Source organism: Silurus meridionalis, chromosome 6, assembly GCF_014805685.1.
Source record: "Silurus meridionalis isolate SWU-2019-XX chromosome 6, ASM1480568v1, whole genome shotgun sequence".
NCBI lineage: Eukaryota > Metazoa > Chordata > Actinopteri > Siluriformes > Siluridae > Silurus > Silurus meridionalis.
This window is the reverse complement of record NC_060889.1, coordinates 6,186,355-6,199,049: the sequence shown is the minus strand read 5'-3', so window position 1 is coordinate 6,199,049 and position 12,695 is coordinate 6,186,355. Positions and strand designations below refer to the sequence as shown.

General features: G+C 35.1%; 1 protein-coding gene across 1 annotated transcript; it reads left to right on the top strand.

Moving 5' to 3' along the window:
• Positions 1–5,604: 5,604 nt before the first annotated feature.
• gpr25 (G protein-coupled receptor 25) lies at positions 5,605–6,901 on the top strand. Its single transcript, XM_046852194.1, has one exon. It carries the CDS (start codon positions 5,633–5,635, stop codon positions 6,719–6,721), a length of 1,089 nt encoding a protein of 362 aa, XP_046708150.1. The 5' UTR covers positions 5,605–5,632; the 3' UTR covers positions 6,722–6,901.
• Positions 6,902–12,695: the final 5,794 nt, after the last annotated feature.

The window sequence follows — 12,695 nt, the reverse complement described above, 5'->3', positions numbered from 1 at the left end:
GCTGACCTATCCTCACGATATCTAGCTTTTCTGGAAAATGGATTTTTAAGTATGTCCGAGACCAAATCAATTTATCTTCCTCTGTAGGCATAAAAAATTTTAACTCTGATGTATTAATTGTGTGCAGAGCACTGCAGACATGTTCTGCCAATCAAACTTGTCTGTGACAGTTCCCCTCTGACCAACCATTCAGATGATGGAAAAATGCTGATGCTATTCTGGGCCAGCTAGCAGAGAATGCTTTGCTGGCCCTGACGGCCCACCATTGATGTAAACATATGTACAGCAAAAAATATTTAAAAGCTATAGCAGTGAGAAATTTACAGACACTATTGAAAAGTACAAGTACATAGTTATGGGGCTATGGTAGTGAGAAATGTGCAGACACTGTTCTAAAGGTACAACAAGTACTATAGAAGGTTATAAGGCTAAGGCAGTGAGAAAAAATGTGCAAATAAGGGAATAATCAAGTACACTAATATGTACATGTATATGTGAGATTTTAGGCAGGATGTACAGTATGTAAGGTATATAGATACAGAATACAGGATAAACATTATGTAAGGTATATATAGATACAGCATACAGAATGTACAGTATGTAAGGTATATACTGTATAGATACTTATACATAATTAAATAATAGTGCAGATCAGTGTTGTGCTAGTTACTAAAAATAAGGAATAATCAAGTACACTAATATGGTTACAGGTACTTGTTACAGGTACTTGTTACTTCATTCAATAAGTAACTTAGTTACTTTGTTGATTACTTACACCAAAAAGTAATGCGTTACTGTTTAAAGTAACTTTTTAGTTACTTTTTTAAAGAACCTTCTTTAATGTTCCCATTAGTGCCCTTTTATGCGTTATGGTCTATACAAACACAAAACTGACTTAAACACAAAGTAATTTTTAAACACTATTTTATTAAATTCAGACCAGCACAAACTGAATATATCACAAGGATTTCTGAAATAAATAACAAAACAAGCTGAATAATATATTCACAATCAAAAACTAAAGTGGCTTCTGCTTCATAAAAGCTGTTGTGTGGAGCTCTTAAAAATGTTACTTTCAAAACTTAAGTATGAAAACTATGAACAATGTAAAACAGAACTTAGCTTCTAGCTTCTAGCTCCTCAGGCATGGGGTCCTGGAGGTGCTTCAACAGATTGGAGTTGCTGTTTACCGCAGTAGATACGAGCTTCGAACCAGAAAGACACAGCTTAGATTTGCCTTAAAAGTTTTTGTCTTTATACTTAACTAAAGTGAAATAATGAGCATATTTCCACTTTGAGAAACTTGTCTTGCTCTTGCCTCGATTCACCATTACTGCTGCACAGACCTGAATAAACAGAGACACGCCCATAGTGCGTCTTCTTCGTGTTTACAGTGGGTAATCCACCAATCCTACAATGTGACGCTGCTGTAAGCAGGTTAGACTGTAGGCTACACTTCAGTCCAAATTCATTTATTTAAAAAAGTAACGGGTAACGCACCAAACGGTAACAGAGTTACTTTATTTTTAAAAGTAACACGTTACAGTATTAGTTACTAAAAAAAGTAACACGTTACCGGTAACGTGTTACTTTAAGAAACTTTAAGTACTTTGGGTTCTGAATCACCCCACTGCAGGGACAAAAAGTTCATTGTGGACTTTCAGAAATCAATATCAATCGGAACTGAGGTAGAGTCTCCGTCTTTAAGTTCAATAGGAGTTTACATTTCTGAGGATACAGAGCATCTGTTTAACAATTTATAAACACTTTGTATAACTTCTGTACAGTTGTACACACAATCTACATATTGCATATTGTAAATTGATATACCCCTTATTCTCAATTTACAATATGCAATATGTAGATTGTGTGTACAACTGTACAGAAGTTATACAAAGTGTTTATAAATTGTTAAACAGATGCTCTGTATCCTCAGAAATGTAAACTCCTATTGAACTTAAAGACGGAGACTCTCTACCTCAGTTCCGATTGATATTGATTTCTGAAAGTCCACAATGAACTTTTTTGTCCCTGCAGTGGGGTGATTCAGAACCTTAAAGTACTTAAAGTTTCTTAAAGTACTTCATAACAATAGGGGTGAGTACAATTCAGCAAAAACCATTCAGGCATTTTGCAGCTGAATGCTTACACACTGGTATGATGGTTGTAGTCTTTAGGCATGTAGGAATCATGTCTTGGGCCAATGATAGGTTGAAAATGTCAGTAAAGACCTGTGCCAGTTGTCCAGCGCATGCTCTGAGAACACGTCCTGGTATGTCTTCCAGACCAGCTGCCTTGAGTGCATCCACTCTGCTAAATGTGGAATAGATGTCTGTTGTTGAGAGTGGACTGTGAGCAGAAGACTAGTTAGCGATTGTTTTGAAATGTCCTATGCCTTAAACACAAATTGAGCAAAAAAAGTGATTAAGTTCATCCCATAGGAAGGCACTGGGGGTTGCTGGTTTGCAGTATGTGATGGTCTGGATGTCTTTCTACATGTGTCTGGGGTCAGAGTTGTCGAAGTACTTTTCTATATGGAGTTTGTATGTCTGTTTGGCTCTCCTAATACCCTTTTTCAGGTTGGCCCTGGCTCTGTTGTAGTCTTCTTTGTTGCCAGATTTAAAAGCAGCCAAATATAAAAGCAGATGGACCTCGGTGTTCATCCATGGCTTCTGATTAAGGAAGCATTTCACGTGTTTGACGGTAGTGACATTGTCAATGCATGTGTTGATATGGTCCAAAACAGATGATGTGTCGAGAGTGAAAGTCCAGTGTGGCCTGTGAGGCAAACATGTTATAGTCATTATCCTGAAACTGTTGCTATAGAGAATAAATGGTTCCCTCTGGCCATACTTTTACTGTCCTCACGGCTGGTCTCACTCTATGGATCAGTGGTGTGTATTTGGGTATCATGAACAAAGAGAGGTGAATTGACTGACCCAGATGGAGGGGGGGAATGGCCGTCTATACCTCAGAAATGATTGTGTATACCTGATCCAATGTCTTGTCCCCTCTGGTAGAGCAGGAGACATTATGGTGAAATTGTGATAGTACAGATTTCATGATGGAGTGGTTAAAGTATCCAACAACAATGAAAGCTCCTTCGGGATGTTGTTTTGAGACTGCTGTTTGTTGATAGCTGCGTGCAGTTCCTCCATAGCTAGTTTAGCATTAGGGTCCAGAGGAATGTAAACTGCAGTCACAACAATGGCTGAGAATTCTCTCGGTAAAGCAAAGGGCCTGAACTTAATCATCAAATACATTAAATGAACAGAGCAATAACTTTCAGTTACAGTAAAGTCTGTGTACAATTTTGTATGATTTGATCATAGACCTCTACCCTTGCGCTTACCAGAGTCCACTGCCATCCTGTCTACCTGGAAACACTGTGACCCTCGAGCTCAATGTTGTTGCTGGAAATGTTCATTGAGCCATGTGCAATGTTAACCGTTCGCAAGAGACCATACATTAGCAAGTAAAACACTTGAAAGAGATGGTTGATTCGGGTATAGCCTTAGCCTAGCCCTAATGCCGACTCACTTCCCCCTCTTTTGTTTACGGTCTCGGCACCGGCGCTGGGGTCCCACTGCTGGCTGAGCTGGATCAGCAGTCCGTGGTGTTCGGGCGATTTCCCAAGGGAGTTCAAAGTCCCTAACTGTTTTGTGACCGATGACTATTAGTGTTTGCTCGAGTGGGTGTTGATTCTCCACAGACTGTGGGGGAGGTTTTCAGAGTAGGATTTTTTAGCCAATTTGATCTCCTTTGTTAGTTTGTCCTTACATAGTCCTTAGTACAGGTTTAGCTGATTTCAGTTTCTGTCTGTAGGTTGGTATGAAATTAACTAAACTGTGACCAGAGAGCCCCAAATCTGCTCCTGGGACAGAGTGATATGCATCATTTATTGGGGTGTAACAGTGATCCAAAAGTTTACTGTCTCTGGTGGGACATGTAACGTGCTGTCTGTTTTTTGGCAGTTCATGGAAAATATTTGCTTTGTTAAAGTCTCTAAGAATGATTAAAAGAGAGTATGGGTACCTTTACTCCATTTTAGTTATTTGTTCAGTCAGTTGTTTCAGCACTCTGCTCACACGCGTTTGAAGGAATTCACGAGAATGAAAGAGAAAAACTCCCGTGGCGAGTGGAAAGGTGTACAGTTCATGAAGAGTGCCTCTACATTAGGACAGCATATCTTTTTCAGGGTTGTAACGTCCAAACACCAACTTTCGTTGATATATAAACACAATCCATCACCTCTTATTTTCCTGGTGAACTCTGCAATGCAATCCGCCCTGAAGAGCTGGAAAATGTAGCGTGATGAATGACTTAACACAGAACAAACAAACAAAAACAGATAAGAATTGCCATCATGCTTGAAACATACATACACATACACATACACACACATCCATCCATCCATCCATACATACATACATACATACATACATACATACATACATACAAAATAGAGCAGGCTGTTGCCTCCATCCAGCCAATCATTTGCTCTACTAATTTCATTATTTGACCTTTAATAGTTTTTGTAACAGGACAATTAACATAAAATGTATTTAAAAATGGTGGAAAAATAAAACTGATTAAATGGAAAAATTTAAATCATGTATTCTGCTTAATGAAACAGAATGAGACAAAAATTATTTAAACAGTGTAACTGTAGGTCAAACACAAAGGTTTAGGGGAATTCCAAACCTTCTTTTAACCCTAGAAAAGCAACTAAGCTTTAGTTTTCTTTTGACATGTATGGCAAGTATTACAGTAGTAAGCAACATTTGACTTCATAGCAGGCAAAATGAAAACCATGCAGGCAATTTAAGAAAAGTTTAAAACATTGTCATCAATCTAAAGTCTAGCCATTTCTTTAAAATAAAGTGACTTCTCTGATATTACAGATTAAAAAATAAACAAATGTAGCTAACCTTAGTAAAAAATAACATTTTGTGGAATACTGGCAAATGGCAAATAGAGATGCAGACACTGAAATCACACTGAAAGTTTCAATGAAAGTTATATCCAAGGTTTTGTGCAAAACCTTATTTATTTTATAGCTTCTTAAAATAAATACATAATATAAAGAAATACAAAATATAATAAAAAAAATAATAATTTAAAGTAACATCTTTCAGCCTGTTGGGAACACTACATATGTGCAGTTTGTAGTTTGCTTCAAAGAAAGATCCGGAAACCACAAACACAGATTAAAAAAAAAATCCCATAGGTTGTATATTTGGAATTCAACAAATGTTATATTGTGTACTTTTAATTAAACATTTATGCCATTTGCTGTAATTACCTCTGGTGCTTTAAATATGTGGGGTTGTAGTTTTTAATCATGAGTTTTACTGTTGAAGATAAACTTATAAAACTCTGTAAGACATGAAGCTTGTCTAGTCATATACATCTTTTAAAAAGTATTAAAAATGCATTGTAAATATTGTGTTTAATGAAATGGCTTGCTTTATGGTTTAGTTGCAGGGAAATTAAAAAAAAGAAAATCTGCTGCAGCAGTTTGTGGTTGTGTCACATGTGCATGCATGTGACTAAATAGGTTTTCTTTGCTTTGCCAATGAAATGAGCACAGACAGCAAACAACACTGAGGTGGCATTCTTTCATACCAAGATGGGTCATGTTTTAGATTATCTCTACAGCTATTATGACTATGAATTTAATGATACAGTGATTCCAACATCAGTCACTGCAATGAAGGAGCAACCTTTCTCCCCATTTCACATCTATCTCCCCACATTTTATTTCATCATGTTCTTTGCTGGATTCACTGGGAACCTGTTCGTCATCATAGTTATTGGTAACAGACACAAGAAGAATGCACGTTTGGTAGACACATTTGTGCTGAACCTTGCTGTGGCAGACCTGGTGTTTGTCTTCACTCTGCCTCTATGGGCTATCTCAGCTTGGCAACATGACAAATGGCCCTTTGGGGAGCTGCTGTGCAAAATTAGCAGCTATGTCATTGCAGTCAACCGCTTTTCCAACATTTTCTTTCTCACATGCATGAGTGTGGATCGATACCTTGCCATTGTGCGCCTCATGGACTCCAACTTTCTCCGGAGCAGCAAATGTATACATCTCACTTGTGGAGCTGTATGGGGAGTATCTCTGTTCCTGGGTACACCATCACTGGTTTATCGCAAGTTGAATGCTGAAAATGGCTCTTGTATAGATTACATGGACTCCTCATTTTTCCAAGGTATGATTCTACTGACAGTATTTCTGACTTTTGTGCTACCTGTGTTCATTATTCTCTTGTCTTATGGCTCAATCGTGGTTCGACTGCAGCACCACTGCGTCACTGCTGGAAATTCACATGCTGAAGCCAGATGCCGCCACTCTTTAAAAATTGTTTTCACCATCATTATAGTCTTTCTGGTATCTTGGTTACCCTACAATGTATTAAGAACAACTCAAGTCATATGCAAAATCAGAAATGATAAGCTGGATGATGACACCTACACATATTTGGCTCAAGGGCTGATCATATCTTCCTGCATGGCCTTTTTGAACAGTTGTCTGAATCCTGCTATTTACTTATTCCTGGATAAGCATTTCAGGCATAGCGCATCTGCACTGTTCAAGTTCTGCATGGGCAAGGATATACAGTCAAGTTACATGTCTTCTAATTCAACTGCCTCAAATGGTATCTCAGACAACCTGGGAAGTGCTGCAATCCGTGGCCTTCAAAAGAAATGATCTCCGCATGTGTCAACAGGTTATAACTTTACATAATTTAGCATTATTAATAAAAACATAAATATATTACTATGTATTTTTATAATATTATTTTATATATGCTTTAATAAATTCGATTTTTTAAGGCATATATAAAATTATATATATCATATATGTGTGTGTGTGTGTGTGTGTGTGTGTGTGTGTGTGTGTGTGTGTGTGTGTGTGTGTGTGTGTGCGTGCTTTAATAAATTAGATTTTAAGCAGTTAATACCATTGTTTTACCTTTTTGCTTTTGTTTTTAAACTCCTTAAATGTGTGCCAGAATATATTTTCAAAATTTTAATCCTGTTTTTCAAAAACCTTTAATTATTAAAAAAATACAGTTACATATTTTATAAAGTTGTGTATGTTACTTATTGTTTTGCTTACCAGAATATATTCCAAATGTAAAGCTGGGGACTGAGGGCTGGGGACATAATTAACAAATTATGAACAACTGCAGAATTAATACAATTATGCAATAAATGCAGAAATTATAAATGTTGTTGGTAATTTCGGCCCCGTATCCTTTATGACTTTAGATAAAACTGCTTATTATGAATTTCAAAATGTCTAACATTAATTTATTATTTCGTATTATGCATATACTTTACAATACACAACGTATGCCCATTCTTAAAGTATTCGTTTTTTTTTCATGCTCACTTTTACATTTTATTCATGTAATATGGAATTATTTTTTGTATTTACTTTTGTCTGTATTAAATCTGTAAGTTCAACAATATCAGTGATGTATTTGTAAGTGCTATATAACCTAAATGTAATTTTTTTACACCTTTCAGAAATTAAATCAAACTGTATTAAAATGTTTATTTAATATAAATATTAAATAATGTTTCATTTTTCATATTTGTAATCTTTTTTCAGTTCTTTGTCACCTTTCCTTCCTTGTTCAAGAATTTCACATTAGTAGTGGAAAAATGTCAAAATAAATCAAGTTTTTTAAGTTCATTTTAGCCATTTGCATGCTAAATTCAAATAAAAATGGTATCGTGACCAACACAGCAGTTCGCTTAAATTTTTATTTTCTCATGAGAAAATAAGTTGTAGAAGCAACATATGAGAGGTCAATGGTTCACCCTTGGCCACACAGCCTTGCAATTCTCTTTACAAATGACTCACACGGCAGTTTTTTTTAAGTCAGTGGTTAGTGAATGTGCCAGCGAGAACTCTCAATTTATCTCAGACAACCATCACTAGCAATAGTGTTTGTACTCGAATAGTTAAAACTTCCACTTGCTGCTTTTTATTCCTGCTATAAAAAATAATTACATTTGAGCATCAAACAAGAAAAATGTAATTAGCTTTTGAAAGATTATATTCAACTCTAAAATTGTCTGAACATTTGAAGTACTCATAAAAGGACTTGCAAATACATTTTTCGAACAGAACAGATCAAAATAAAAGAAACGTATATGTTTCGTATAGGTTGGTGTAGGGGCACCGCAGCCGCTGAAGGCAGAGGGGCAGAGGGGTCCTTGCCCCTGGGCCACCCCCTGTGCACGCCTTGCATATTATATGAGTATATAGATATATATTTTTACTAAGTGCAAAATGATGTTTTGTTAGTATGACAGAGCTGGTTCTGAGAGTTCAAGTATTTATTTTATATGCCAACTGTGTTTGGAAATTTAATCTGTAAAAATGTTTATTTTTAAAGTTTAAGGTTAACAGTAAAAATGTAGGTTGGTATTTTCATTTTTACATCATCACAAATTCATGGTTAAATTCATTGAACTGGAAAAACCCCACAGAGTTTATTTTAGCACAGTTACTTTTTGTAGTAATAAAATAACTACGAAGTAAATTGATTAATTTAAACTATGCAGTATATTGGTGTAAGTCTCCCATTGGTAATAAAAATGTTGTAAATACATTTAAGGACGAGACTAACATTGGTTTGACTTAATATAATCAAAACCAAAAGTGTTCTTTTGCAGAGAAGGCAGGGGAACCCCCCCATGAAAATTACTGACTATTCTGCTAGTCTAAAATACATCTGGTAATCACCTTAACCAGAAAACACAAAGACAAAATCCTTGCTGTTTGCCACTGAAATAACATTTTATTGACCAAAGTGGAAACAAATACATGGTTATATTATGTATATAATAGGCCAAATGGCAAATTATTATAAAACTCTTTTTGGTATTGCTTTTATTTTGTTTTATTTTGTATTAAATACTGTCTATAATGAATACTTAATAATTCAATACTGTCTATATTTAATACAAAGTAGTTTAAAATTATTCAAGGAAATATTTTTAGAAATAAATAATAAAAAAGTAATCTCAGCAAAATTAAGGTAAACTGTGAAGGGGTTTACATCCTTTTGTACCCCCAACAACGCAGACTGTTGGGGGTACGGTGCAGGAGCAATTTGAGTTCATTTAAAATCTTGCGTGCTGATGTTATTCACTAATTTTCCTCCACTGGAAGTGCAACATATAGCTAAATTGCCACAACCACAGATTTTAATTGTAATTAGGTATAAAATGTATATGATTATGAGTGCTTTATTTGTATTAGGTTGCAAAGATTTGTTTATTTAATGTAAATGCATGTTACATTTAAAAGTCCTGCACCACAATGGATTGTATCACATTCCATAATTACACCTTTAATCTTAACCTGGTTAGGTTAAGCATTGTTTGATTGTGTCTAGTTAGCTGTAAAAACATTTTCAATTAAACTTGAAAAACTTGACCTCAGGTCTAAGTGCTCTATTATGTATGGCTGTTATGGAGCATATATTGTGTCAGAGTTTTACCCAATAATTTTCAGATATTTTGTGTGCACATGAATGGGTTTAAAATGTATGTGTTTCAGCTGCTAATTTAAATTGCATTGAGATAAAGACAGCCAGTGATAGTGACACAGGATTGCACAGTGGTGGATTATAATCTAGTTATTTATAATACTTTTTTTTCTGGCCCAATACCACTGTAATATAATTAATTTTGTGTTTATGCATACATCATGTACAATACAAAATTGTGAAAATAATGAAAGAACACAAAGTTAAATGATTAAAATGTACAAACTTTTATTGTAAAGGTGCCAGCAGAATAAAAGAGATAGCATATGTAAAACTTAAGAATTGCGCATTACAATATATCATTTAAATTAGTTAAAAGTTTAAACTACTGCATATTTAACTAGAATGTTTAGGGGGAATTCTCAGATCAGTTCAGAAGAGGAAGTGCATAATTAAGGAAGTCTCTAAAAGTCTAAAAGTGGTAACCATAATTTAGGCCTAATTTAGTGCTGCCAACTCTATAAGCCACCATTTGCTAAAATCTTCTGCCTAATTTGGAGATACAGTAGCTTTTGAACTATGCATGCAAAATTTTAAAGTCAGGCATATTTCGATTCTCTGGTTTGAACTTCTTTAAACATTTTAAAAAAAAATTTATACTTCTCTTAAACATGACTTTTTTTATACATAATCTTCAGATGCCTCACAAAAGTAATCAAAAGTATTTTGAAGGCTTTGAATACAAACAGTTTGCCTGTAATGAGACAACAAATGTTAAAAGCCACTAAGTGATGTGGAACAGGAAGTGATGCGGTTTCTCCTACATTATGCAGTAAAGCAAAAACCGATAAGCATCTTTTACCATAAGTGGAACTATGCAACACATTTTGTTACATTTAAATAACATGTTAAAATGCTTACTTTTAAAGTGCCATTTTCTACAAAATTTTAATAATATTATTGATAATTAAAAATGTTCTCCTGTCATGTGCTGGCAAATGCAATAAACAGAAAATGAGGGTATATCTCATCAATGCACTATTGTAAAAAAAAAAAAACACACAAATGTAACACATTAAAAGTTCTTACATCAACATAAAGGATTTTGTGTGTGAAAAGCAAATTAAGTCAGTCAATTCCATTTATTATTATTTATAGACACCTGGGCCATGCTCTGCTTTTTCTTTATAGAATTTGAGATTTCATCACAAATCCAGCTACTTCTTTAAACAAAGCAATTATTGTTGGTGACTTTAATAATCATAAACTTGTATTCTCGATCCCTAACATACATACATACATACCTAAACATTTAATTCCAGAAGTTCTTGAACCTGTTAATACACTCTTCCATTAGCACTGGTTATGTACCTAAATCATTCAAACTGGCAGTTATCAATTTAGAAACCTGACCTTGACCCTTCTCAGCTGTCCCACTTGAGGCCAATGTTAAACCTTCCCTTTATTAGCAGTGGTTATGTACCTAAATCATTCAAACTGGCAGTTAGCAATTAAGAAACCTGACCTTGACCCTTGTCAACTGTCCCACTTAAGGCCAATGTCAAACCTCCCCTTTATTTACAAGATTCGAGCAAAGGTTGTAGCACAGCAATTATGCTCACACCTACTTAGGAATAACATTTTCGAAATGTATCAGTCAGGATTTAGGCTCATCATAGCACAGAGAAAGCGCTGCCTAAAGAGGTAAAAGACCTGCTATTGGCCTCTGATTAGGGTTTTGTCTCCTTACTTATTTTGCTCAATTTTAGTGCAGCTTTTGACACCATTGATTCATAATCTCCTTCTTGCTAGACCAAAAAATGTTGGAAGAAAATGAACAGCTTTCTCCTAGCTTAGGTCTTATTTGACTGACTAACAAACAGTTTGTTGATGTAAATGGTGAGTTCTCTACACTCTCTAAGGTAAAGTTTGGTGTTCTGCAAGGATGTGTCTTAGGCCCACTGCTTTTCTCTTTGTATATGCTGCCTCTGGTGAAATTATACGTACACATGGTATCAGCTTCCATTCCTGATGATCCTGCTGATGATCAGTGTTGTGCAATAACGAGTTACTAGTAACACGTTACTGTAACACAGTTACTTTTGACAGTAACTAATACTGTAATGCATTACATTTTAAATAAATTAACTCCGCTACCATTACCGTATGGTGCGTTGTCCGTTACTTTTTTAAATGAATTAATTTTGGCTGAAGTGTAGCCTACAGTCTAACCTGTTTACAGCAGCGACGCATTGTAGGATTGGTGGATGCCAACCACTGTAAACATGAAGAAGCCACTGTGGGCAAGTTTATTTTTATTCAAGTATGTGCAGCAGTAATGGAGTCAAGGCGAGAGCAAGACGAGTTTCTCAAAGTGGAAATATGGTCATTATTTCACTTTAGTTGAGCATAAAGACAAAAACTTTTTAGTCAAATGTAAACTGTGTCTTTCTGGTTCGAAGGTCATGTCTACTGCGATAAACAGCAACTCCAAGCTGTCGAAGCAACTCCAGAAACTACATGCCTCTTTAGTTTTTGATTCTAAATATATTATTCAGTTAGTTTTGTTATTTATTTCAAAAATCCTTGTGATATATTCAGTTTGTGCTGGTCTGACTTGAATAAAATACTGTTTAAAAATTACTTTGTGTTTAAGTCAGTTTTGTGTTTGTATAGACCATAACACATAAAATGGCATTAATGGGAACATTAAAGGACGTTCTTTAAAAAAGTTACTAACTAAAAAGTTACTTTTAACAGTAATGCATTACTTTTTTGTGTAAGTAATTAACAAAGTAATTGAGTTAATTTTGAATGAAGTAACTAGTAACTGTAACTAGTTACTATTTCTTAGTAACTAGCACAACACTGCTGATGATACACATTTATACTTCTGCAAAGCCAGATGAGAGATCAGCTTAACAATGTGGAGTGTGTAAAGGAGGAGTGTGTAAAGGACATTAGACAGTGGATGCTTGATAGCTTCCTTCTGCTCAATTTGGGTAAAACAGAAGTACTTTTACTAGGACCACATGCAGCTAGAAGTAAACTTTTTGATTACGTAACATCTCTGGATGGTGTTTCTATCTCAGTGTGTACAGCAGACAAAGACTTTGGTGTAATTATTAACTCTAGTCTTTACATTGAGTCTCATGTGAATAATAGCCAGTATAG

What these genes read in the sequence shown, in the direction of transcription:
- gpr25 (XM_046852194.1), top strand. Translation starts at nt 5,633, where the DNA reads ATGGGTCATGTTTTAGATTATCTCTACAGCTATTATGACTATGAATTT.